A 27157-nucleotide genomic window follows, 5' to 3' on the forward strand; every position below is an offset into this window, starting at 1 on the left:
CAGTGAGCAGGTTGATGGAGTATTCTGCATCATATGTGCCATTTTCTGCACTGATTTGTCCAAAGGAAGCTTTGTTAACAAGCCATTCCATGCGTGGAACAAAAAAGTGAAAAGGCTAAGGAGCATGAAAATTCTTTGTATCATCAAAAGTGCATGGAACTGGCTGATAGCTTCAAATATAATGTTGAGCATCCGGATGTCTCCATCACATCTCAGGTAGATGCTCGCAAAGCTGCAAATATCGAACGCAACCGTAGCATTCTGAAATCTTTGGCTAGCGCTGTGCTGTTTTGTGGCAAACAGTGCATAGCCTTGTGAGGAGATGCAGAAAAACCTGAAACACCAGGTAATCCAGGAAATTTTCTTGCTCTACTAAAATTGCTAGCTACAAATGATGATATATTAAGGAAACATCTGGAAACTCCTGCAATGAGAAATGCAACATGCATCTCTCCTCAAAGTCAGAATGATTTGATTGAGGTTATAGGTGAGCAAATATTCCAAGGCATAGTAGATGATGTCAATGCATCTCCATTTTATGCTATTCTGGCAGATGAGGTAACATCCCACAATGTGGAGTACCTAGCTTTATGTGTCAGATTTTTTGATCATAAGCAGAATACAATCAGGGAAGAATTTTTGGCATTTCTGCCCTTAGTAAGAATAACAGGTGAGGCAATTTCTGCAGTCATATTAGGCTTCTTAAGTAAGAACCAAATTCCAGCATCAAACATGCATGGTCAGGGGTATGATGGTGCTAGCAACATGGCTTCAGATTCGGTAGGTGTCCAAGCACGTATTAAGCAGGCAGCCCCATTAGCTACGTATGTACATTGTAATGGCCATTGTCTTAATTTAGTTATCAGCAAAAGTTGTAAATTACCACAAGTACACAATGTTCTTGATCGGATGCAAAGCTGCAGTAAGTTTTTTCTGTACAGTCCAAAGCGAATAGGTGTTTTAGAACTCATTATAAGGCAAAATGTGGTTGATGAGACAAGAAGAAAACCCTTGTTGGATGTTTGCAGGACCAGATGGGCAGAACGGCAGAGTGCTTATCAACACTTCTATCAGGCATATGTGTTCATTACTGAGGCTTTGGAGCTGATCGGCTACAAACAGCACATGGAAAAGTATGGCACCACCTATTCAGATTGGGGTACAACAAGCCGTAGTGATGCACAACAACTGCTAGCAGGAATCATCAGCTTTGAATTTATTGTAGTCTTTCTTACAACTTACCAATATCTCTCACACTTAGCTGGTATCACAGTAAAGCTACAGAAACGTACACTTGATATTATTGAAGCTCATGAAGAAATTACAGAGATTACCAAAACTTACAGCCTTGAGCGGAAAAATGTTGACTATGGGTTTGCTAAGATATTTGAACACAGCAAAAGAGTTGCAGAAAAAGTAGATTGCACCATTCAAATGCCACGCATTGCCTCTAGGCAGAAGCATCGTAGCAATGCTGCAGCAGATAATCCTTGTGAATACTTTCAAAGGAATGTAGCAATATCACTGCTGGACCACATAATTTCTTTCTTGGACCAGCAGTTCTGTGATTCATCTGTTTCTGCTATTGTGCTGTTAGGGCTTGTGCCATCTATTCTTTGCAGAAAGAATATTAACCTTGAAACAGCTGTTTCCAAATACAGTGCAGATCTTCCATCCCCAGAACTATTCCAAATGGAACTTAAGCGTTGGAAAAATCGCTATACTGGTAAGAAAACCAGAGAAAGACCATCATCAGCTGGAGAAGCACTAAAGGAGTGTGACAAGGATATGTTTCCCAACATATTTGTACTTTTACAGATTGCTTGTATCATTCCAGTAACATCCTGCGAATGTGAGAGGAGTGCAAGTGGATTGAGGCGTTTAAATAATTTTCTAAGGGCATCAATGGGAAAAGATCGGCTCTCCCATTTGGCATTAATGCATATACACTATGACACTCCAATAGATCTTGACAGTGTAGTAGATACTTTTGCCACACAACATCCACGTAGACTCGAGCTGAATTCACTGCCCTGAATTTCACATAATTATTATTATGATTTGGCACTTGTAACATTTTTTAAACCACCTACAGTTTAATAGCGATAACAATTAACACTTTTATAGTGTACAAATTCTTTATCATGATAATATTATGTGTATAACTACATAGTCCCTTGTTGCAATGCATATGGTACAGAATTGACACATCAGTAAAAATCGTGCTATTTTAGTGGCTGAAATGTCACCAAATTCAGTCTTTTAACATGTATTCCTTAACAAATTTCCTGGGGGGGCATGCCCCCAGACCCCCCTAGTTTTTTCGCACACCATATGCATAATTATGGTGCAGAATTAGTAAATAATTGTGCTCTTTTAGTGGCTCAAATTCAGTCTTTCAGCATGAATTTTTTTTTAATTTCCTGGGGGAGCATGCCCCCAGACCCCACTAGTTTTGTGTGCTTCGCACACCCTCAGCATCACACTAAAAGGTCCACTTTTTCTTCAAAAGAACCTACCAACCTAAAGGTCTGCCTACGGCCCTGAAGAAGTTACCTTGTAGAGAGTTCAGCTACAAAGAAACCATCATGTACAGAATTCAGCTGCAAACAAATCACCTGTACAGAGTTCAGCTACAAACAAATCTCCCTGTAGAGAGATCAGCTAGAAGAAGTTTCCTTGTAGAGAGTTCAGCTACAAACAAATCACCCTGTAGAAAGATCAGCTAGAAGAAGTCATCTTGTAGAGAGTTCAGTTAAGAAGAAACCACTGTGTAGAGAGTTCAGCTATAAACTAGTGACCTTGTAGAGACATCAGCTAGAAGAAGTTACCTTGTGGAGAGTTCAACTACAAAGAAACCATTCTGTAAAGAACTCAGCTGCAAACAAATCACCTGTACAGAATTCAGCTACAAACAAATCACCCTGTAGAAAGATCAGCTAGAAGAAGTTACCTTGTAGAGAGTTCAGTTACAAAGAAACCACCATATAGAGAATTCAGCTACAAACAAATCACCCTGTAGAGAGATCAGCTAGAAGAAATTACCTTGTAAAGAGTTCAGCTACAAAGAAACCACCATGTAGAGAGTTCAGCTGCAAATAAATCACCCTGTAGAGAATTCAGCTACAAACAAATCACCCTGTAGAAAGATCAGCTAGAAGAAGTCACCTTGTAGAGAGTTCAGTTACGAAGAAACCACTGTGTAGAGAGTTCAGCTATAAGCTAGTGACCTTGTAGAGACATCATCTAGAAGAAGTTACCTTGCAGTGGAGAGTTCAACTACAAAGAAACCATTCTGTAAAGAGCTCAGCTGCAAACAAATCACCTGTACAGAATTCAGCTACAAACAAATCACCCTGTAGAAAGATCAGCTAGAAGAAGTTACCTTGTAGAGAGTTCAGTTACAAAGAAACCACCATGTAGAGAATTCAGCTACAAACAAATCACCCTGTAGAGAGATCAGCTAGAAGAAATTACCTTGTAAAGAGTTCAGCTACAAAGAAACCACCATGTAGAGAGTTCAGCTGCAAAGAAACCACCCTGTAGAAAATTCATCCATAAACAAATTGCCCTCTAGAAAGATCAGTTAGAAGAAGTTACCTTGTAAAGAGTTCAGCTACAAAGAAACCATTCTGTAAAGAACTCAGCTGCAAACAAATCACCTGTACAGAATTTAGCTACAAACAAATCACCCTGTAGAGAGATCAGCTAGAAGAAGTTACCTTGTAGATAGTTCAGCTACAAACAAATCACCCTGTAGAGAGATCAGCTAGAAGAAGTTACCTTGTAGATCGTTCAGCTACAAACAATTCACCCTGTAGATAGAGCAGCTAGAAGAAGTCACCTTGTAGAGTGTTCAGTTAAAAGAAACCACCATGGAGATTTCTGTAATAAATATATGTATTGTATATTTATATAATTTGTACATTTACTGATAAAATATTTAAAGTACATCTGCTTCATCTTTTCTTCTTTCTGTGGTAAAGAAAAAAAGATACATTAAAAAAGTCCCAAAGCCGGCTATAGGCCGGCTTTGTGGTATACAAATACAAAAAGAAGTGAAATCTAATCCAAAACAGCCAAGCTGTAAAAAAAGAGTGCAGCCCTCAAAAGGCTGTATAATGGTGAAAAAAGGTGTGAAATCCAAGGTGGCGGCCAAGAAATGGCTGTGATGGTAGGTTAATGGTAAAAATTTTAATAACGACAATTCAGGTGAATTTTTGTGCCACTTCACAAAATTTACCTGAATTGTCATTATTAAAATTTTTACCATTAACCTACCATCACAGCCATTTCTTGGCCGCCACCTTGGATTTCACATCTTTTTTCACCATATCTTTTTTGAGGGCCACACTTTTTTTTACAGCTTGGCTGTTTTGGATTAGATATTAATAATATGAACAAACTGGTATATTTCAGTTTTATCTGAAATACACATACTGTTTCCTTTTCACTTGATACTTAGTACTGGACCTATGCTTATTGCAAAGAACTACCAGAGTGTTGTTTTGAGTTGAAGGATGCTTTTCAAGGTGCTTATTGGGGTGCACTCTATTAGGATTTTTGCAACAAACATGGGCAATCACTATTATGAACCCATGCACTGTCGTGGTTCATGATATAGCACTTACACCTGTTAAGTTAAATCTTTCAATATAGGCATATAAATAGGCAATTAGGCCATACATTATAATACATTATAATTATTAGGCCTGCTTTTACTGTATCCATACATTATAATTATTAGGCCTGCTTTTACTGTATCCTTCCTCCCTCCCCCCCACACACACACACATGCAGACTCCTTTGTCACTGTGACCCAAGGACTGTCACCACTGACTTTAATGTTTTGCTTCCATTATGGATGATCTTAATAATAAATGTACATGTACAGTAAGTGCATGCATACTAAACTGAATAACATATCTCACAAATATAGCTGTATTATAAGTAGTGTCTACTGAATATAGAGCTCCAGCTGATCTATCAAAGCTGATGCAGTATCAAATGTATACCATGAACACAGTTTAGCTTCTATATCACTTGTAGTTGCTCCGTTCAGCTCACGATAGAACCAGGGTTGGGTAGAGTTTGCACAGCATCCAACACTGATACCACAATCTAGTCCATCCCACAATGGGTCATTAAATGCATAGTCATTGACATCATCAATGTCTGCACCTCCTGATTCACAATAATAGTTGGCTCCCACAAATGGGGGAACAGCTGGTCCTCCACCAACAGCACATGGACAGTTGGTACCAGAATTCTGTAGGTTATCATATCTTCCAATGGTGTATGTCCATATGTGCTGACGAGGGCTTCCATAGGTAATTAGTAGACCTTCTGCATAGTGTCCATCAATTGTTTGGCCTCCACTGCTATATCCCCAGAAGGCATTTGGAACTCCCTTCTCATACCCTCTTGCTTTACCACAGACCCTCTGGTAACTTGTCCCATTAGTAGAGAAATATGCAGAAGAACAAGTAGCATGACTATCACTAACCCTACGACAGAAGCTAACACCAGAGTAAGTGTCCTCGCGCCATCCAGAGGGGCAATCATCTCCTACACTGATATCAATATCTGCGATTCTTCTCCATCCTCCACCCACACCAGCACACGTAGAAATGAAGCCAGCAACAATTGCTGTCATATTGCAATATGTCCATTGAGTGCCATTAATGCGATAAAACCCTGAATTGTCACCTGTTTCAGGATTATTGTTGTAGATGTCCTCACAGGATGGTCCGGTGTAAGTCATGCCACAATATACCTTGGTGAGACCATCTGTGATCCAGTAATATCCTGGCCTGTCATGACTTTCAGGATTTTTATTGTAGATGTCCTCACAAGATTTACCGGGGTAGAATGGCGATTTAAAATGATACACACTGCACTGGTCACCCATCACCAATTGCTTAGTGAGGATTACTGCTACAAAATAGTAAACTACAAATGTCATCTCTTTATACTGCTCTAGCAACATTAATAGGGTTTCATACCGGGAAATGCATGAAAAATGGCTCATGAAAAAACAACTGCCCGTTATGTTTCCTGTTGGACTGTGAACTTTATACCATGGACTAATGAATTAACCATAATCATATTCTTTTATACAGTGTCTTTGACCTCTTGTGTACAGGTTACGGTATACGGAAACATTGGTTAACCAGGAATTTGAGTCATATGGCTTTAAAATTTATTCATACCTATGATTGCATCATGCGTTATGTAATCAAAGGTAATCAATGGGTAGTGATTGCATGAAGATTGTAGTCTCGTCCTCGCAGACCTATTATCCGGGGTGGCGCTTATCGATTAGAGGTTATAAGCGCCCCCTCCGAAAGAGTGATGAAATGCCCATACCCGAGCCCATACCTTTTTTGTCCGAGAAATCGCCAACTTTGGCGAGTGAGAATTGGTGTTTAATAGTTTCACAGGAGGTGATGATTCTGGAGTGGCAAGTCATAGCCATGAACTAGCATTTTGGCGGGAGTTGTTCACCACGTGCAGTCCGAGGTGCAGCGATAGACGCTTCGTGTATTTTACAAGCTGTAGCCGAGGTTTCTTCTGATTTTAATATTGAATTAAAAGACGAGCAAGTAGAGGCGATTCTAAATTTTTGTCAAGGTCAAGATGTATTTGTGTCATTACCAACCGGATTTGGCAAGTCAATGATATATGGCCTACTGCCACTGGTTTTTGATAAGATAAGAGGCAAGTTTAGCTGGTTATGTTTTGATTAACATACTGAATTACAGGTCTACCAGGAAGCATTGTTGTTTGTATAAGTCCACTGATCGCGATTATGAGAGACTGGAGCAAGCAGCATGGTTCAGCACAATGGGTATATCTGCAGAATTTGTGGGAGAGGGGCAGACTGATCCTACAGTGAGGTAAAAGGTTCTAAGAGGAGATGTACAACTCTTATTCATAAGCCCTGAGAATCTTTTGTGCAACATGCTTTTGACAGAGTGGTACAAGAGGTCTCTCGTCGCTCTGGCCGTTGATGAGGCGCATTATGTCAAGACATGGTAAAGTTACTTGTGATACTGCGTTTACTTTAATTAGTGTTTTTTTACAGGGGTGATAAGTTTCGTACTGTGTTTGCTCAAATAGGAGAAGTACGATGCCTGATCCCCAGCAACGTCAAAGTTATGGCACTAACATCCACTGCCACTATTGAAACATTTCAAGTTGTTTCACAGAGGCTTGCTTTGCATAAGCCAGTGACTGTAGCTGTATCACCAAACAGGGTAAACATCAAGCTATTGGTACAGCCTTCTAAATCGTTAAAAGAGTTTGCTAAGGCTGTTGTACAGGAGCTAAAGGCAAAGAAAACAGCATACCCTAAAACTGTTATTTTTGCTCGCAGCTATCAAGACTGCACAAGTCTATATTTGACAGTGGCATGTAGCTTAAGAAAGGATATAACATTTCATCGAGGGTACCCTAATTTGTTGAAGTATCGTCTTGTGTCAATGTACACATGAGCTTCTACTGACGAGATGAAGAAAAAGATAATGACCTTATTTTCACAAGAAAACTGTACTCTGCGTAGGGTGTAACTAATCACTGGACTGGAACACTGGAATGGAACACTGGACTGGACTACTGGACTGACATATTTTTGGTTTTTACACATTCTGAGGTTGGTTTTATTGAGTCTTGCTAGCCAAGGACCTTCAGAAAACTTGCAATCTGCTACTAAAATGATGAGTGTGAGAGGTGGAATAAGCAAAAACTTACTTCCAGTGATTTCACCTATTATGTTCTTCTACAGTACATATACTATACTCCTTATCAGTATGCTGCAGGGAATGTGCTAGTTATGGTTAACCAACAATAAAGTCTTAGAGATAGTAGCAAGCTCTTGTACAATGTTAATAAATTTGGTCACATATTATAGTACACCAACCAGCACATCTAAGAACCAATCATGATAACAGAAAAACCCTACAGTCGTGCAATGAGTTTGTATATTGCATGTAGGAATGAATTTAACCACAATAGATTATCCTAGGAAGGATAGGTTGTGTCCAGGGGTCTGAGCTATTTAGTGCAAGGATTCATAGGTAGCACAAATATAGTAAAATGATTTTTGGTTAGCTATTGCTATAATTATTACAATCTCCAAAACACGATACTAAGAAGTGTATAAATGTTGTAGAGCATAACAATTAGTCAGTTTTAGCTTACTCCACTCCTCACACTCATCATTTTATTAGCAGACTGCAAGTTTTCTGAAGGTCCTTAGCTAGCAAGACTCAATAAAACCAACCTCAGAATGTGTAAAAACCAACCTCAGAATGTGTAAAACCAAAAATATGTCAGTCCAGTAGTCCAGTCCAGTGTTCCAGTCCAGTAGTCCAGTCCAGTGATTAGTTACACCCCTCTGCGTATTGTCATTGCCACGACATCCTTCAGCATGGGTACTGATATCCCAGACATCCGTCAGATCATTCACTGGAGTCCTCCAACTGAGATAGAACAATATGTTCAGGAAATTGGATGAGCAGGTCGAGATGGAGAAGATTCTGTAGCTACTCTGATGTTTGATAAGGCCATGAAAATGTATGCAGAATGTAAGACAGAGTGTCGACGCAAGAACCTTTTTGGTAATTTTATTGAGTACAACCATAACACTGACCCACACTGTAAATGTTGTGATGTATGTGAAAGCATTTGTGATTGTACACTTTGCAAAATGCCTATGTAATAATAATATTGTCAATTCATTGTAGTGTTAAAAAGTTACATTTTGTAAGTACCATACTTTTCAATTATTCAATCTTTGATCTCTTGCTTAGAATATTGCTGTAGTACACTCTTTATATGTTTATACATAGCTGGCTGTCTTCCTAGACTTGTAAAGACTCGACGTTCTTCCAAGTTGCTTGACCATTTCAGCACATTCCTTGTCAAAAGCTGGCCTTGCGTGGTGCCCTGATTCTTGATATATTCCAGTTGCTGATGTTATGTTGTCACAGACTTGGTGAACAATTCCAACAGATCGTGCAGCACGACTTAAAGCCTTTGGCGTAACATTGGAATGTAGCCCTCTGATCATCCTCTTCAATTGACAATTCAAATATTCTAGATGCAAATCACACGGCACATTGCACCCACGATATCCCTCTGTGTTGATGCACCTAGACCACTTCAGTTGTGCAGCTTTCCTCTCAGAGAATAAACAATAGTACTGAGTTAAAAGAATCACAACTTCTTTGGAGTAATTGAAACAACATCCAGCCTTGAATACATTTAAAATAAATTTGTAGTAAGTCATTATTCTATCTCCATCTCCTTCTCGTATGTAATCATTGAATGCATGCCACAGAAGTCCAAGATTCAACACTTGCAATGCATACAAAAACACCTTATCAGTTATTCCCATGTTTACATCTGGCTGAAAAGCAATAAACTGTACAACAATTTCTTTAGCCAGGCTTTGTAGAGTTTTTCTATGTGTGACTGGATTTTGGAAAATCACCTTGTGGGTGCATTGTTGATTCAGAGAAAAAAATGTATTTTAATAATTTAATACATTGTTACTCACCAGCCTTGGCAACTACAAGCATGAATTTTTCAACAAAGATGGAGCAATTCATAACATTTAAGAACATCTGATGGCCAAGATAACTCTTGTAGAGTTTCCCACCATTTTAGATAGATTTTTCACCAGTGTTGCTATATCATGAGTCCTCAAAAAGGGGCTGAGTGTCGGGGTGGCAGGGTGGGTAAGAAATAGACTACAGAATGGATGAGGATGGTAATTGAAGGCACCAGACAACAAAACAGCCCATCAGAGGCAGGAATAGACTGAAATCTCACAAAACAAACATACATCACACATTCAGCTTACTGATCATCTGTCCAGAGTGTATACATAAACCCCCAAAAGCACTTCCCTGCTGTTCACAAACCTGTACAGACATCTGGCATGGTTATACAGGCTGCCAGAAAGCAGTCTACCACAAGCAGATCTGACAAGTTGAAGAGGAGTTTGATACGGAATTGTTAGCCTGATAGTGCAGCAACTTCATGCTGGTGTTTTCTTATTTTTGGCTCTTGCACCCATATGGTTGATTTTGCTATATCTATTCACATATTGTGGCAGCACTAATGCCAAGTACATCAAGATACGCTAATAGAGTAGTTGAAAGTTACCTCAATAATGTAGGCTCTATTTAGCTTTTGTTTATCACCACACATCATAAGGTGGAGGGTTTTGACTGTCATTTGCAGTATTGTTGAGCCACATCAATTAGTTCTTAGATTGATCTCTTTTGAATGTCCGCCTGCTAAGTGCATGTTTCCCTTCATGTTAATGATCATTGTGTTCGATTTTTCACACAGTTCTCATGACCGGTAAAAATACTGTAATGGCAACTGTACTATAATTTAAGCAAAATAAGTGTTATTTCTTTCTCTGATAGTGTGAAACAAGAAATTGTACTGACCACATATTGGTGATTGCTTTATTAGGAATAAGTACATTGCGTGAACTTTGTGATTGTCATATCATGTTCACACTGCTGTGGAAAGGGTATCTCTGATGTCCACTCAATTACAATGTTTAAACTTCCTCATCAGTAACTGGTTTTCCAGCCTACTGCCACATAATCTAAAATCATCATTCATTTTGGCCACTGCATACTTTCCATGAATTGCAGTAGTCTCCTTTTAAAATTGTATTATGCTTTATCTGATCCATTCTGCCACTTTTGAAATAATGTATGTACATAAGTTAGTCCACTGAGATTTTTCAATATGGTCTGGGTTTATGCATTTGTTGTGCATAACCCCAAACATGCTGTCAAATTAACCTTTTTTGGCTACCCTTAGTTTAGTGTCACTGAACTTGAAGTCAAAGCACATAATGTGTACATACTGTATTGACAATACTATAATATTTTATATGTTATTAAATATCAAATTTCCACATATATACAGTGCATGTATCAAAATCGAAAGGTTACAATGCTATTGACAGTGGTGGGAGGGGGTACAGGGAACATGCCACTTTCCTTTCACACACACATACACACACACACACACCATTGATCATTAAAGTGAAGCCATCCACTGGACGATGCCTCACACTATTGGTAGTGAACCAAACCATGGCTACCTCTTCCTCCCTTGTGGACATGTCATTTAATACTTGTCTGGCAATACCCTGTCTACTTTGAAATTCATGGTGACAAGTTCCTGTGCAGGAAGAGTAGTGTTCTGCACCTTCTGGCACACATCTCTCTACATGTTCCTATCTTTGGCAAGGCAGTACTGAATCTCTTGAATCAGGTCCTATAGTTCCTGCTTCGCCTTGTCTCTCCAATGGACCTTAGCTCCATGCACCGGCTGAGGCTGTGAAAACCACTCAACCGACAGTCTCCGTCCCTCCCCACAGACAGACAGACACACACTAATTCTGTACACAAGATTTTGTAGTCTTGTCAAATACTCTAATAAAACAGTCACCATATGCAACACTATTAAAATCCTCCATTGAGTATGAAAACTTGCATCAGTAGCACCATCCTAAGGGCACATTTATCATACAGTACAATAGTACTGCATAGTAAAGATGATGACAGGGTGGGCGCGGCTGGTGATAAAACATCACCCAAAAACTTGCCTTGATTTTTCTTCATAACGACATGACAGTATTGGTTGGATAGAGTCAAGCACACTTCTCTTGTTTGTTTCATCATATCCGGACTGGTAGCATTCTTTCCTTCATGACTTTCTTTGTGTTTCTTCACATGATATGTCAAGCAAACCACGTAATATAGCTATACATGTAATACCATGTAAACATAGTTAGTGAGTGAACCTTGTGTTAAGCTAGATAACTTGATAAACTTCTAAGTGAGTACATGCAGTTTAGCAATATGTGGTGCATTATACTTTTAACTAATCGACAAAAAATTGCTGACTACCTGCATATACACATATACATGTGCATTGTTCCTACTCTACAGTGTAGTCCTAATTTTTCTTATACTTGTACTTGTGTAGCCTGCAAGAATTTATTTTTTTGAAAAATAGTTATTTTATCGTTAAACCTGTGACTGTCACTATTCACTGTGCTGGTCATGCACTGTTGTACATGCCCCATTTATAGATTGCCCCGTTGGTAGTTGTACTTGGTTATATGTGCCCCGGGCCTAGTAATTATACAAACAAGTAGTAAGAATAATAAGAAATGCGGTTAAAATTACGTCATAAATAAATAATTAATAATTGATGTTTGAGAAAACTACGAGGCCTAGAGACATGAACCAACCGGGGATAGATTCGCCTATGAATGAAGGCACAAACGTATAATTGTCGCTCCTGTTCGTGCTGATGACCTGACCATACGTGTAATTCTATATAACGCCCAGTACCACACCCTTGCTTAATTATTTACAGATTGCGCGAAGGAGAAAATTAGCGATGTCCGTGCAGGAGAGCCAGAAGCCACTTGTGTAAACAAGAAGATTACAAGTAAGTTTTTATGTTTGTAACATCTCAAGTCTCTATGCCAGCTGCCAGTGGATTCATTCACGTAAATAAACAATACAAGAAAACATTAAAACACATGCCATGCTCTTTACAATACAATTACATATAAAATACAAGTATACAATTTTGTCTTGTGCAGCTGGCATGGCGAACTTCCTTTGTGTTGGTGTCAGGCAATTCAATACGTGCTTAATCTTTTTTGCCTTCACCTGGCGTAGCTACTAGGCTCTGGCTGGCTTGGCTGTCTTCCTTTATCTGGTTCATCTGGCTTGCATACTCCTACAGCATTGTGTAGCTATCTCCTGAAAGTTGTGTATGCATAACTATAGTGTGCACCCATCACTGTGCCATTGCTACATCACTGATGAACAGCGGCGGAGGAAGTAGTTGATATGAGGGGGGGCTTCGCTGAGCTGACCCAGACTTCTTTCTATAGTTTGGTAAGGTGAGACCAAAAAAAAAAAAAAAAAAAGGTCACAACCAGCTCACAAGAGCTTTCCACCTCACCAGCTACCATTTCTAGCTGATAAACTACATAAAAATCCTTACATAGCTCGCTACACACTGACTACTTTATTAGTGTGACTGCTCTATTAGAGTATCTCGATCTTTATCACGGTTTTCAGCCCCACTCCAAGAAAGATAATTTCGGTGTGATATCATTCTGAGGGGGGGCTAAGCCCCCCCTCAGCAGACCTAGGGGGGGCTTTAGCCCCCTAGCCCCCCCCTTTCCGCCGCCTATGCTGATGAACCTTACTTAACTCTAGTTGAAGTTGATATACAGTGTTGTATATTGGCTAATAATTTTTATCTGGTGATGTTGCCTATAATGTATTGCTGCATACAATACTGCAATAATGTATAGTTCTCTCCTGTATGTTTTGTATACATATACTTTGTACACATCACTGTGCCATTACCACACCAATGATGTACTGGCACTTAGCTACTGGTGGCCTTTAGTTACGATGCCACTATTGTGTTATATCTGTCACTACTGTGACATATTGAGATGATTTGGGGATCATTCCTTCACCACCTAATAGCCTCACCGGGGGGGCTGTCACGTTGGTGTATGTACTTGGTTGTATGTGATGCGGTCCTAGTAATAATAATAATAATAATAATAATAAAGCTAGCTATGATCGAGCGTGATCGTGCCAGTGAATTCACTCCACCCGAGACTCCCTCAGTCTTCTCTCCAGTGCACAGGAATGGGGATTATTCCATCAGTAAGTCAGTTTTCGGCAAACATTCAAGCGTCTACATAACTGATTTGTGACACCAATTTCCATTTATTTGAAATCCACCCGAACTTTGAAATATGCACTCTTCGAAATTAAAATCTTTCGAAATTCAGATTTTGCTTCTTGTGCGAAAATTTCTGTTTTGAAATAACCCGCTAGCTATACGGTACTAATAAACTATGCTGCATATGCAGTACATTGTATGACACAAATCCAATGGGAACTTTCTTTGTCATGAATATTGGGATAGAAAGTTCTTCCTATTATGCTCATAATTTTGTCCAAAACTTAGCCTTCAGTTACCATGTTTTGCTATAAATATGCACTTTTAATGAAGCTTTTAAAAAGCTTGTGAACAACATACTGTTTAAAGTAAAAACACAACAATTGTTACAACTTACAAATGACTTTTTAATCAAGTTGACTGCTTTGTAAAATAGCTATAGGCCACGTCATAAGCTATCTGCCTGCTTTATTAGAATTACTGACTATTGCATTAGAGTACGTAGATCAGTCTTTTTCTGTGAGTACCCATACATGTACAATTGCAAGCTGAACACTTTGAGTGATCTATCTGCAATATATATCCAGTGAATTGTAAGTTCGATCATTGCAGAAATGAACTAGCTGGGGTATTACTTAAGTTATAAGGAAAAGTACTGGTGTATGAGCTGAAATTGATCCCCTTTTTACTTGACATGTGTTCTGTTGTTATCTCACCATTGCACCAAACATCCTGCCGTACCATGGCCAATTGCTTAAAGTATACCTTAACTAACACATACTGAAGCATCATAGTTAGTGCTTGTATATTTTGGAGTATGTGGTCTATCCATTTAGTCGTCTGTTATTGTCACTTGTAGAATGGCAAGTCCACCATGTTACCAAATACAAAACAGTATCCAGTCACCACCACATTGAGGGTGTACACCCAGGGGTCTTCCAAGTACAATATCCATGATGGAATTGACACTCTGAGTGATCTATCTGGCTAGACGTATCTACAATAGGTTCAGTCAGGTTAGCAAATAAACTAGCTGGGTATCCTTCCCTGACCAGGAGATGCTTCTTTAAGCATTTAAGGTCTGTAAAAGCTTAACAGTGCTCCCTCAATTATCCAAGCCCCTCCTCTATTATCCAAACACTCAGTTATCTGTACAGTAAAATGACTGCTCTATTAGAGTATTTTGTCTAAGATTATTATGTTCTGTTACAGTATTTCAACATGGCTTGGTAAATAAATAAATAAATGGGCTTTGATTACCCGACCTTTTGATTATCTGAACATGTCTTGGTCCCCAAGGGGATCGGATAATCAAGGGAGTACTGTATTCATGTATTTGATACAGTAGCTCTTTCCGTGGGGTGAGATTTGTAATGCTTGTACACAGCACAGCATGAGGTACAGTCTTGAAGATGGAACGCATGCATTCATTACAACTGTCAAAATATTATGCTTTCCACACAAGGTTAACACAGAGCCTCTTTGAATATAATTATAGCCTTACTACATCATGCACATGAACTTAGAAACAAAGTGACGAGGACCAACAACTCTAGGAGATGTATATTCTCAAGAAGTACATCAACAGTGCATGGCTGAGTAGTTCCTGCTGAAATGTAACTAGTCTTAATCTTGTTACTTGTTACTTTTGTCCCATGTAACTTCGTCACAGTTACTTTTAAAAAGGTAACTATATATAGTTACTAGTTACTTTCATAAATACGCTATGCTTGTTTGGTAATTGTAACATGATTATTTTGCCCATAACAAGGGAAGGAGAGAACTCAATTATATATATATATATATATATATATATATATATACTGTATAGCCTAAATATTTTGAGGGGTAAAATATTCGAGGTTGAGCAATGTAAAAATAAAATTTTCGCTGATTTGCAAACAATCCCATACTGGAGCAATGTGAGTAAAGTTTCTTGCTCAAGGAAACAACAACACCAAAGTGGCATATGGTATAGTAGGGATATAACACTTTTTATTGTTTTACTGTGGTTTAATATATTGTGCACTATACTCCAACTTGTTTCAGTACTTTTTATCTATGTGCTATGGTCCCTACTCTAGTTGAAAATCCCAATTTTTTCTGTATACTTGTGGTAGTATAGTCAAAAGTATTTGCATTTAACCTTCTCACAGATCCTTAGTGGGATAGCATTCACAGAGATGTATACTAGTGAAATTAGGGTGATGGAGGCTAGCTTTTTGCTAGATAATTATTTCAATAAAATAATAAAGCCTGTTAGATGACCATTTTGATTAAAACCACAAAAATCTATCTAGATGCATGTTCATAGTAAACAAATACTATAGTGTTGAGAGATCAATAGATCATAGTTGTAAAAGATCACTATATAGTAGCTCCTAATAACTTAATATTACAGTCAAGCATATGTACCTTATATGACCGTATTAAAGCCGGGCTCAAATACACGCAGGGGCTCAAATATACGCCGGGTACAGCTAGGGGACTGTCATAATAAACACCGGGGCTCATTTAAACGCCGGGGTGCTAATGATATGCACTGAAAGGGGTTCTAAACTCGTGTCAGCTGCTAACTATACAGTGATGTCTCGTCACCAGTCTTATGATGTCTTGTCTTGTTTGACTATGCCTTCTCTTCTGGTGATGGCCATAGCGTATTTATCGTGGTCATTGTCATCTTTCCACCCGACTTCCAATGTTTCACCCAGCAGAGGAGTCCAAATACGTGATGGGCTATGGATTTCGTATTTCGTAGGTACTTGTACTGGCACCTGTCATTCTCATCGAGTGGCTAGTAAGAAATAAACGCCCGGGTCCAAATTAACGCCGGTCTCGTTTAAACGCCAGGTCAAAAATGATTTATAGGAAATAAACGCCCAGGCTTCTATACGGTCATATACGGTAACTACTCTAATAGAGTAATCAATGCTACAGTTTAGGACAACTTTGATATTTGTTTTGAAAGTAACTTAAAATCCGATTCCAAAGCTCAAGTGGGCACATCCCCAGGACACTTAATTTTATTCCTAATCTATAATATTATACTTCTTTAATTTCAGAAATCTCCTTTCTTTGAAAACCCAACATCACATATGAACTGTCAACCATGAAATGATGATCTGACTTACAGAATGCTGCATAAGTACATACAGTGTACAGTAAACAAAACATAATCTTATAGTTCTATTTCTACAAGTTCAGTGTAATATGCAGTACAAGATAACATAGTTCAAAGTAGCTACTAGTGTGTATGCATGATTATTAGTGTCATTGCTATTGATCACACTGTATATATATATATATATATATATATATATATATATATATATATATATACATCAGTCTTCTATCTGATCAATCACCTCCAGGAAAGAATCCCGGTAGTGAGTAAAATCATCACTTGTGTTTGAAATACTGTTACATATAAACAACAACATAATACACACTGGAAACTAACTACTATTGTTTATAGTACAATTGCAAAATTATAGGTAAGCCATATAGTAACATTATAAACAACACACATATTTACTACCTCATGTGATGTAGTTATAATACAGTACTTGATAAAATAATTGCAGTAAATAACACAACATGATTACTGTGCGTTTGTAGCTATTACCAGCAAAAGCTAGATCTTAAGGGTAATCTGGTAGTATTATTGTCAAGTTTGGTTAATACAGTTAATGTTTTACTACTGGTGATGCAATCACTGGGAATGTCATAAAATATTGAGAATTACATACTAATTTGACATAGCCAATTTTTAAGCTAACCAGATTAGAGAAACACAGCTGCATTTACATCACTCATGTAGATGATGTAATTGTATACATTATAAGTAAAGTTAAATTTGTGCGATAATGAATAGCTGACATTGACAACTAACTATACTTACATTTCACAGATAGTAGCATTCTTCCTCATATTATCATCAATGATTATTCCAACATCACCCATCGGCACCTCATTATTATCATTGGTGGTAGAAACTGACTCAATCTTAAAATGTGCAGTTATCTTTGTAGTAATAGTCTTGATGGCCGCTTTGTGTGCTATCAGTTCCAGAGCAATGAAGAAAATCAATGGCAGAATCATTACAATGATTATAGTAGCCGTTGAAAATTGTTGACTAACATTGTGAGCAAGTGGTATCAGTGTAGCCAGGACTACTAATTGTAAAATCAACCCATCAAAGATGTTCAGGATCTTGTGTTGATAAGGTTTTAATACTATCACTACTACAGCCAAAACACCACTAGAAAAGATCAGCGAAAACTGGGAGAGATCATTGTTGGATGGAAATGCAATGATTATCACAATAATAACAAGTCGACAAATCATGTAATATGCTGCAAAGCAACGATACTTGTCTTTGTAACATCCTTGAAACTGATCCAGTAATGGCTTCATTCTGGTAAAGTTGATCTTCTTGTTAAGGAACGGTTCTAGGAGGAGCACAAGTGGTAGGCCAATCACAATCACTAGTGTACATATCATTGCTACAATAAAATATGGTAGATGACGACCATGACAATACTCTATGTCAGGTGATAGGTAAGTGTAAACATTTTCCACATTATCAAATGTTAGTGATCTCAACAGCAGTAATGAAGTTGTGGCTACAGAAGTATAGGACAAGAGCAGGAGGAAACAAACAGTTCGGATAATTCCTCTACTAATGAATGATGAAAATTTATGAGATATTCTTGCTGATTGACAGATTATTACTATTATAACTGAGACAGCTAGTGGATGTGAATAATGAATGAATTGTTGGTCAATTCCACTCATGTTCTTTACAAAGCAAAGCTGTCCTAAAAATTGAGGAGTGATTTTCACAAGACTGGACAAAGTGGTAACAGTTGTAAACAATCCTTTTGATTGGTACAAATTTTGACTCAGTAAAATATCCACCACACTGTAATAGTATGTGATAGCATACAAATAACCAATCCCAACATGATAGTATGTCATAATAAACACTAGTATAATTATGATTATCCAGTATATCATTGATATTGTGACTACCATTACTGTCTGTCCAGGTGTACATTTGTAAACACTCACACATTCTACAGAATCAAATGAGAGAGTATAGCCTTCTTCACAACTACCACAAGCAGTACCAGATCTATGTGAACTACACTGATTCATTCTCACTGGTGAGAGTTCATAAAATCCATTAGTGACTTCACAACAAGTAAAGTCACAGTAATTGCTGGGACAAACTGTTACTGTTGATTTATCATTGACTACTCCAAACCAATAACCTCTCTTGATAAGTGATGTACTGTCAGAACAAGTTATGATATCATCATTATCGTAGCATACACATCTTTTTGCATATGTACTATCATTATAATAGAAACCTGGGTGACATGGTGATAGTTCAATTATCAGCTCTACTGAAATAGTTTTCAAGTCAGACTGACGACCATCATGAGAAGTAAGAGTCATGGAAATATTAGACATTGTTGTAACTTCATCTCCTGTCACACTTATTCCTCTTAGGTTGTTACAGGAAATTAGCACACCAGTTGATGCTCCAATAATGTGGTAATTTTGACTGTTACTGCTTGCCACAAATCTTGTTGCATCAGCAGGGTGATCATAATAGTCCCATACACAGGCATTAATAGTAATTTCTGGACCAAGCATTACATTGTTTACGTAGTATATCCTGCAATTACTGTCATTACTTTTAAGCACACATGTAGCTGGCTCATCCAATACTAGTTTTTTGCGAGGAGTATTAACATAATTTCTGAATCTTGCTAGAGATGTCTCATAACCCACAATGCTGTTGCTTACGCACAAGTCATCACAAGATGATGGTATATGAACATATATATCTTCACCTACAAGAGCAGTATTATTATAAAAATGAATGTCTCTAGTATTCAGCAGTATTATATTTTCAGCAGTACCAGAAATTTCTCCATAAATAGCTCCACCAAACCCATTGGCAGTGTTATAACTAAACATAATATCAGAGCCATCACTGAGTGTTGCTGTGAAGTTATCACTGAGATATATGGCTCCACCATGTCGTTTTGCTGTGTTGTTTACAAATATTGCTAAGGAATGTGTTGCAATGCTCATTTTGGATTGCACAATAGATACAGCTCCACCACGTTCAGCAATGTTGTTATCAAATGTTATTGAAGTGTTTTCATGTAATAACACATGTGAATTAGAACTAGTGGCTATAGCTCCTCCTGAAGAATATATGACTTTGTTATTTTTAAATGATACTGTTGAATTTCCATGAAATACTAGGTAACTGTTTTTAGTACAGCTTAAAGCTCCCCCTGTTAGTTTAGCAGTGTTATATCTAAAAGTTACCAGCGAGTATCCATAAAATGACATAATGCTGTTATCAGCATTTAAAGCACCACCTGTTGTTGCTCTGTTGTTAGTAAATGTTATCATTACATTATCATTAAACAACATTTTGCTGCTTACATCAGAGAGTATAGCTCCTCCAAATCTGGCTCTGTTGTTATGGAATGAGAGGGTTGAGTTTCCATGAAATATTGTGTAGCAGTTACCTTCAGAGAATGAGTCTATAGCTCCACCTCCAAACACAGCACTGTTGTCACTGAATGTTAACATTGAACTACCACCAAATGACACTGTAGAATTATAATTTTGGTGTACAGCACCTCCTCTATAAGTGGCCTTGTTTTCTGTAAATCTCACCATAGAGTGGCCAGTAAACGATACATCACAATTATTAGCATCTAAAGCACCACCCTGTGTTGCTGTGTTGTTAGTGATTGTTACTATTACATTGTCAGTAAATAACATTTTGCTAGTGTGATCAGAGAGTATGGCTCCTCCGTACCTGGCTGTGTTGCTATGGAATGACAGGGTTGAGTTTCCATGAAATGTTGTGTAACAGTTACCTCCAGTGTATGAGTCTATAGCTCCACCTCCATACACAGCACTGTTGTCAGTAAATGTTAACATTGAGTTGCCACCAAATGATACTGTAGAATTATAATTTTGGTGTACAGCACCTCCTTTATAAGTGGCCTTGTTTTCTGTAAATGTTATTCTTGAGCTTCCATCAAATAAAATATTTGAACTATTAAACTCAGAAATAGCTCCTCCATTAAGGGCAGTATTGTTATGGAATGAAATACTTGCATTATCATATATCAACACATAAGAAGTATGTCTAAAGTTTATAGCTCCTCCTCCAAAATTTACTGCTTTGTTATGGTTGAACTTAACAACTGAGTTTCTACAAAATAATAAACTGCTGTTCTGTTCAGAATATATAGCACCACCATGATGTGTGGCACTATTGTTATTAAAAGTTACTGTGCAGTGTCCATCAAATGATACAGAACTATTGTGTGACCATATAGCCCCTCCATCTAAAAAAGAAGTGATACTATAAGAAGCTGAATCTACATATGATGCTATGTTTCCAGTAAATATTATTGTTGAGTTTTGCCCAAATGACATGACAGAATTATCCCACACAGATACAGCTCCTCCAAATCTACCGTTATTGTTACTAAATGTCACTTTTGAGCTTCCATTGATCCAGATAGTAGACCTGTTGACAAACATTGCTCCTCCACCTCTAGCTCTGTTATCATCAAATGTTACTAGTGACTCATCTTCAAATGAGATAAGTGATCTTCCCTCAGTAAATATAACACCACCATATCCAACTGCTGAGTTCCTTGCAAACATTACTACAGCATTCATTCTGATGAATATCTTGGAATGAGTTTGATAGATGGCTCCACCTTTGTTTCTAGCTGAATTGCTGTAGAAGCTCAAGTTACACTTGTCATCAAATTTGATAATAGAGTTACTGCTATAAATACCTCCACCAGTAGTGACTTTATTATCCTTGAATGAAACACTGTTATTGAGAATTAGACTGGTGTGTGAAATATAAATGGGTACTCCTCTGTTCTGAATAAACGTAGAATTCTGTAGTAAAGAAATATGGCCATTAACTTTATTATTTGAATTATCAATATAAACGACACTTTCAGCTGGTCCATTAAAAGTGAAATCACAATTTTTAATTACCAACTGTATAGTACTATGTTTAGGACTAGATGTATAGTAAATAGCTGCTCCATGGCCTTTGCGGTATTTGTTATGTGTAAACTGACAATTGTTAATGTACACATTTCCTGACATGTGTGACAATACAACAGCTTGTCCTACTGAGTGGTGGAAAGAAGAACTCTGTAGTACTATATCAGACGAGTTGTAAAACTTAATTCCTGGAGCATTATCAAAACCACACCTCTCCCAGATGACACCTTCAATAGTGACATTATTGCAGGCTACAAACTTCACTGATCCAATATCATTACAGTTAACAGTGGGATTTTCTTGTCCAATTATTGTAATATTGTTGAGACCTTCAAGTGTCACATTTGAAGACAACACAACATCAGTTAATATATTGATAACGGTGTTATTTGTAGTCACATTATTCAGTACATCAACAATTGAATAGAAAGTATAGTTTTCAATATTACAACATGGAATGTCATCCTCATCACTGCCTGAACCACTAACATCATCTTCATCATCACTAATATGGACATCAATGTCAGGCATAACTCCTTTAACTCCATCAACATTCCAAATAAGGAATGGTAGAAGAAAAATTAAGTTTATCATTATCACAGCAGCAGAATAATACTATAGAACTGTTAGTTAAACAGACTTGAAGTATTTTATAGACACAGAAGTACAGGATGTAATGATAACTGCTCAAACATTACAATTGTATGATGTCATAAGATATATCAGTACCTATACAGGATATGGCTAAGTGCTATGTTTAAAGGAAGGGTGACATGAAATTTTAATACACACATTTTTATATCAGCATGTATAGGTTGAGATATACACACAGTGCAAAAAACCATTTTAAAAAATGAAATTGTTTTATGAAGTTTACAATACAGTATGTGTATAATTTCAGACAATACAGATTTATAGCATTTCGGCAGCTCACAAGATGGTGCTGGGGTTGGCTTGGAAAACATGTAAGGATAACATTGCCTAGCTGTGCTGTTCAAAGAATACAAAATGAATTTTCATCAGAAACATATGCAAGATTCAAATATCCAGAAATATCCAGATTTGTGATATATTATTGATATAGTATATTATTACAAAATTTACAGTGTAATGATTATTTACTACCAAATCTACTTGTGTGCTGCTGTGTGGCAGTCTGCTTATCAGGGTGGTCATAACCTGCACATAATGCCTTGGGAATCTGTTGTGTTCTTTGAGTCTTCCTACCTCCCTTCTTACCCCATTCATAATTTCATGTAGTAGTTAGTTCTTCCACATAGTCTACACAAGATTATCTAAATTATGATATGAGGCTATAACAATACTCACTGTATGTTGCCTGTACAAAAACTTTCCAAACTATAATACCACCCTTTTTATACTTGGGATATGCTATATCATGTCCCATCTTTCATTACAGCCTGTGTACGACCTGCATTTTCATTGAAGCCGGTGCAATACTGCTGGTTGTAGCTAATCTGTGAACGAACCAGTCTATTATTATTACAGTAGCTACATATGTTTTGCCTATAGTTGTGCAATTTTACTGCTTCTATAGGACCAATAATTGTCCCTTAATAGGTTACCTAACATGTGTAGGATCAACTGTAAGATCATACTGAAAGTGATATGAAATATGTGTATATATATATATCATGCATTAGCTATATAACACCAAACGGAACTCTTAAATGTTTATGTTTTTACCTGTGCTCCATCCCCATGCATGCAGGTATGAAAATACCACAGACTTTGAGGCAAAGCGTATAACACAGAGACCTCAACTTGGAAACTAACTTGGAGTGAGACCTGAAGTTGAAATGCGTGAGATTTGCTTACTTATGTGCGTGAGGTCTTGTCTTAGTAGGCCAAAAATTCCTGTTAAAATTGCAAAATTTGCAACTTCCTTTGGCTATTTTCCTCCATTTTTAGCCATTAGAGCACTGTTTAGTGCTTTGCCAAGAGGTTTGAAGTGAAATACATTAGAGCTTAATTTTCCAGGAATTACAATTCGTGAGATGGAAAACCATGCGTGAGACAACAATCCAATGAGTGCCACCCCGAGTCTCACGCGTAATACGTGCCGAGAGAGTTCAAGTGAGGTGTCTGCAACATTGTGAAAGGACTCCATGCACCTAGCAATGAAGATGTTTGATACTTGGCAGACAGTCTACTAACATCATTGCAATGCTGTGGATTTGTTATCAGCGGTGTAGTTCTCACTGGCCTTGGTATCTATTATTAATACACCATTTTGAGTATAGCAACCATATAATCATACAGTACGGCTACGATAGTAATTGTATAGTAGGGACCACAAAGGAGTAGGCGTGGCTCACGGAATAATCAGTCAGCCTCAATCAGTTTCCCTGACGACGATGAGGTAATATTGGTTAGGCATGCAGTAAGACCAATGAAACTTGATTACCAGTTTCTCGCTCAGATTTTTGAAAATTTGATGAGGGCGGGCGGTTATTATTCATTATTTTCCAAAAGCACAACACACATCCCAATCATGAAGATTTCTGCCAAAAAAGTGAGATCTACATAGCTAAAATACGTTACTAATCCATATAACAAATGATTTTTCCATTAGAGTATAGCTGATTACTCCATTAGAGTAAAGGTGACTGCTCTATTAGAGTATTTCAATCTGAAATACCAATAATGAAATTCCGTGCGGGTGTATCAAAAGCATGCGGGCGATGACGCGAAACTGCTAATCAAGTTTCATTGGCCTAAAACTAAGCCCAAAAAGCTTTCAGATCGACCCGAAACGCTTTCAACAAGTTGCTACGGAATTTTAAAAAGTAGAGCCTATTTATTTCTATAGTAACGGAATTTTCTATACTGACTGACTGACTGATGACTGCCTTCAGACAAGCGTAACTCGATAACGGCTAAGGCTACGGGCTTGATTTTTTCACTGTTCGACGTCGCTTCGACCCGCGACTGGTGCCTTTTGGCATTGCTTTTGGCATACCGCAGTAGTACGGACAATGCACTGATTCTATAAATTCTAATCGAGGTGCTGTCACAACTGGCCTATTGGAAGTGTACCAGACCCTATTTCGAGCAGGCGCTTATAATCTCTAATCGATAAACGCCGTGGGGAGAAATAGTGGTCTGGCTGCGCGAGACTAGGACTTAGGCCACTCCAAATAAATTCTCTGTTTCCCGTCCTGGATTCAGGCATACTTTCATGCGGGCGGGCGGTCCATTTCCATTATTTCATTGTAAGATTGGCTAGCTTTTCAAGCTATTATTTGCCTGGCACAGCCAAAAAGGCTGCATAAAAGTATGCTTAAGCTTGTTCCTTCCTTTGTGAGCTGCAAAAATAACTCAAACGTAAAGTTCGTGCTGACTTGATAGCACTGGTGACACGTGAGCTGACACTGTTTCAAGATAGCTTTTACTGAGCCTATCAGTATGCAAGAATAACCGGAAAATAATGGAAGAATACGGAATGATGGAATATTTAGAGCTGGTAGTAACCAGATGGGGGCGGTAGACGGGAAACAGAGAATTTATTTGGAGTGGCCTTACCAGTGTCCTCCTTTGTGTCCCATTTACGGACCCGTCGATTTTGCCAGCAAAATTTTTGGCATAGTGGGTGGGTAAAAACAATGAGCAAAATGCTGGCATAATAGGTGTAATTTTTGTGAAGTGGACATAAAAATTGCACAAAAGATCGAGATACTCTAATAGAACAGTCAGACACGCTAAAATATCGACAATGCATAGCTATAATTGTTACAGGAACAACAAGTGACAATCGAGATACCCTATAATAAAACAGTCACACATGTTAAGCAATATTAGCTAGCTTCTTGCTTTACATGCATATGTTAGAAGTAATTGCTGATCGAGATACTCTACTAGAATAGTCACTTTAAGGCGAAACTGTAGGCTTTGCACTTGGAAATATTCATTTAACAAAGGTCAGTGCTGAGCATAATGTATATAATTCTTGAGCAAAATATTATAATATGGAGCATAATAGGTGAGCTAGGTGGAAAAAAAGCATAATATACTGGTCCCTAATAATCCCATTCATCTTTTTTTTGCTGACAGCGAAAAGCGTCGGTTTGGTGGTAGCACGTGATGGCTTCGGTTCGTAACGCCTAACGAAAATCGTCCGTATTTTTCGTAGTAGCTATTTTGATTTGCAGAGGAGCTTTTCGAGCAGTTCTTGATTCGTACTGCTGTGTAACGGGTTGAACATAGCAGACAACAAAGCGTAATGGATACTTCACTTTTAAGACGATAATTAATATAACTAGGGCGCGGCACCATTTCTTTCGGTGTGCATGGATTGCAGAGGTGCTGTTCTTGATTCGAAATGCTGTGTAACTGGTTGAACATAGCTGACAACGAAGCATAATGGATACTTCACTTTTCAGACGATAATTAACATAGCTGGGGAGCACGGCGCCATTCAGATGCGGTATGCGTGGGTTCACCAGTCATAATAATTATGTACAAAAAAAAAGTTAAGAAACAAGTACACAGAAAAATTTGGAATTTTCAACTAGAGTAGCGATGGCACATCGATAAAAAGTATTGAAACAAGTTGGAGTATATAGTGCACGATATTAAATCACAGTAAAACAATAAGAAATACGGTGTTGTATTCCTACTGCATGTGCATTTCCATTATGGTACAGTAGGGATATAACATTTCTTATTGTTTTACTGTGATTTAATATCATGTACTATATATACTCCAACTTGTTTCAGTACTTTTTATCGATGTGCTATGGTCCCTACTCTAGTTGAAAATTCCAAATTTTCTGTGTACTTGTGTATGTATGAGGAACTTTTGTAGCACAATATAGATCTTTATATTTAATACTGCATGCGCATGTACACAGAAAATACTTCATCAGTCTTTTTCAACACATTATACATAAATGTACATATCTACGGTTGTCAGCACCAGCAGTTCCAACATGCATGCAAATACAGTGGAACCTTGATTATCCGAACTAATTGGGGGGGGGGGGGGGGGGGGGGGGTTTGGATAATCGAAAATACGTAAGATCGGACATCCATACATTTATATACTGAGCTTTGCTCAACTACTCTAATAAAGCATACACTTTTTGACAAAATACCCTAATTGAGCAGTCGTTTTGGTGTTCGGATAATCGAGAGTTCAGTTAATCGGTGTTTGGATAATCGAGGTTCCACTGTATGTGAAGGGATGGTTTGGGCAGCTGATACATGCAAGCGTATGTAGTGTTGCTCATGGATTGAGCAGAATTTATATGCATACAATTATGTCATCGGATAATTGATATTTGGTAGCACA

The 27157-nt window shown here is 37.9% G+C and overlaps 2 protein-coding genes and 1 long non-coding RNA gene across 3 annotated transcripts; 2 read left to right on the plus strand and 1 right to left on the minus strand.

The window, feature by feature from the left end:
- Positions 1-429: 429 nt before the first annotated feature.
- On the plus strand, positions 430-2037 carry LOC136255124 (52 kDa repressor of the inhibitor of the protein kinase-like). The gene has a single exon (XM_066047843.1). The coding sequence runs from the start codon at positions 430-432 to the stop codon at positions 2035-2037; it is 1608 nt and encodes a 535-aa protein (XP_065903915.1).
- Positions 2038-6253: 4216 nt separating this feature from the next.
- LOC136256232 (uncharacterized) lies at positions 6254-8741 on the plus strand. Its single transcript, XR_010701392.1, has 3 exons — positions 6254-6720; positions 6765-7037; positions 7088-8741. It is a non-coding gene; the product is annotated as an uncharacterized lncRNA (long non-coding RNA).
- An 8341-nt stretch (positions 8742-17082) lies between these two features.
- On the minus strand, positions 17083-22374 carry LOC136255125 (uncharacterized). The gene is made up of 2 exons (XM_066047845.1): positions 17669-22374; positions 17083-17184 (listed from the first exon to the last, which is right to left on the minus strand). The coding sequence occupies exons 1-2, from the start codon at positions 22372-22374 to the stop codon at positions 17109-17111; spliced, it is 4782 nt and encodes a 1593-aa protein (XP_065903917.1). The 3' UTR covers positions 17083-17108.
- Between the last annotated feature and the right edge of the window lie 4783 nt (positions 22375-27157).

Source organism: Dysidea avara, chromosome 5, assembly GCF_963678975.1.
Source record: "Dysidea avara chromosome 5, odDysAvar1.4, whole genome shotgun sequence".
NCBI lineage: Eukaryota > Metazoa > Porifera > Demospongiae > Dictyoceratida > Dysideidae > Dysidea > Dysidea avara.

Coding starts and splice junctions, on each gene's coding strand:
- LOC136255125 (XM_066047845.1), bottom strand. CDS start 22,374: ATGCCTGACATTGATGTCCATATTAGTGATGATGAAGATGATGTTAGT. Junction 17,185..17,668: donor AATGCTACTATCTGTGAAAT/GTAAGTATAGTT, acceptor TATATGTAACAG/TATTTCAAACACAAGTGATG.
- LOC136255124 (XM_066047843.1), top strand. CDS start 430: ATGAGAAATGCAACATGCATCTCTCCTCAAAGTCAGAATGATTTGATT.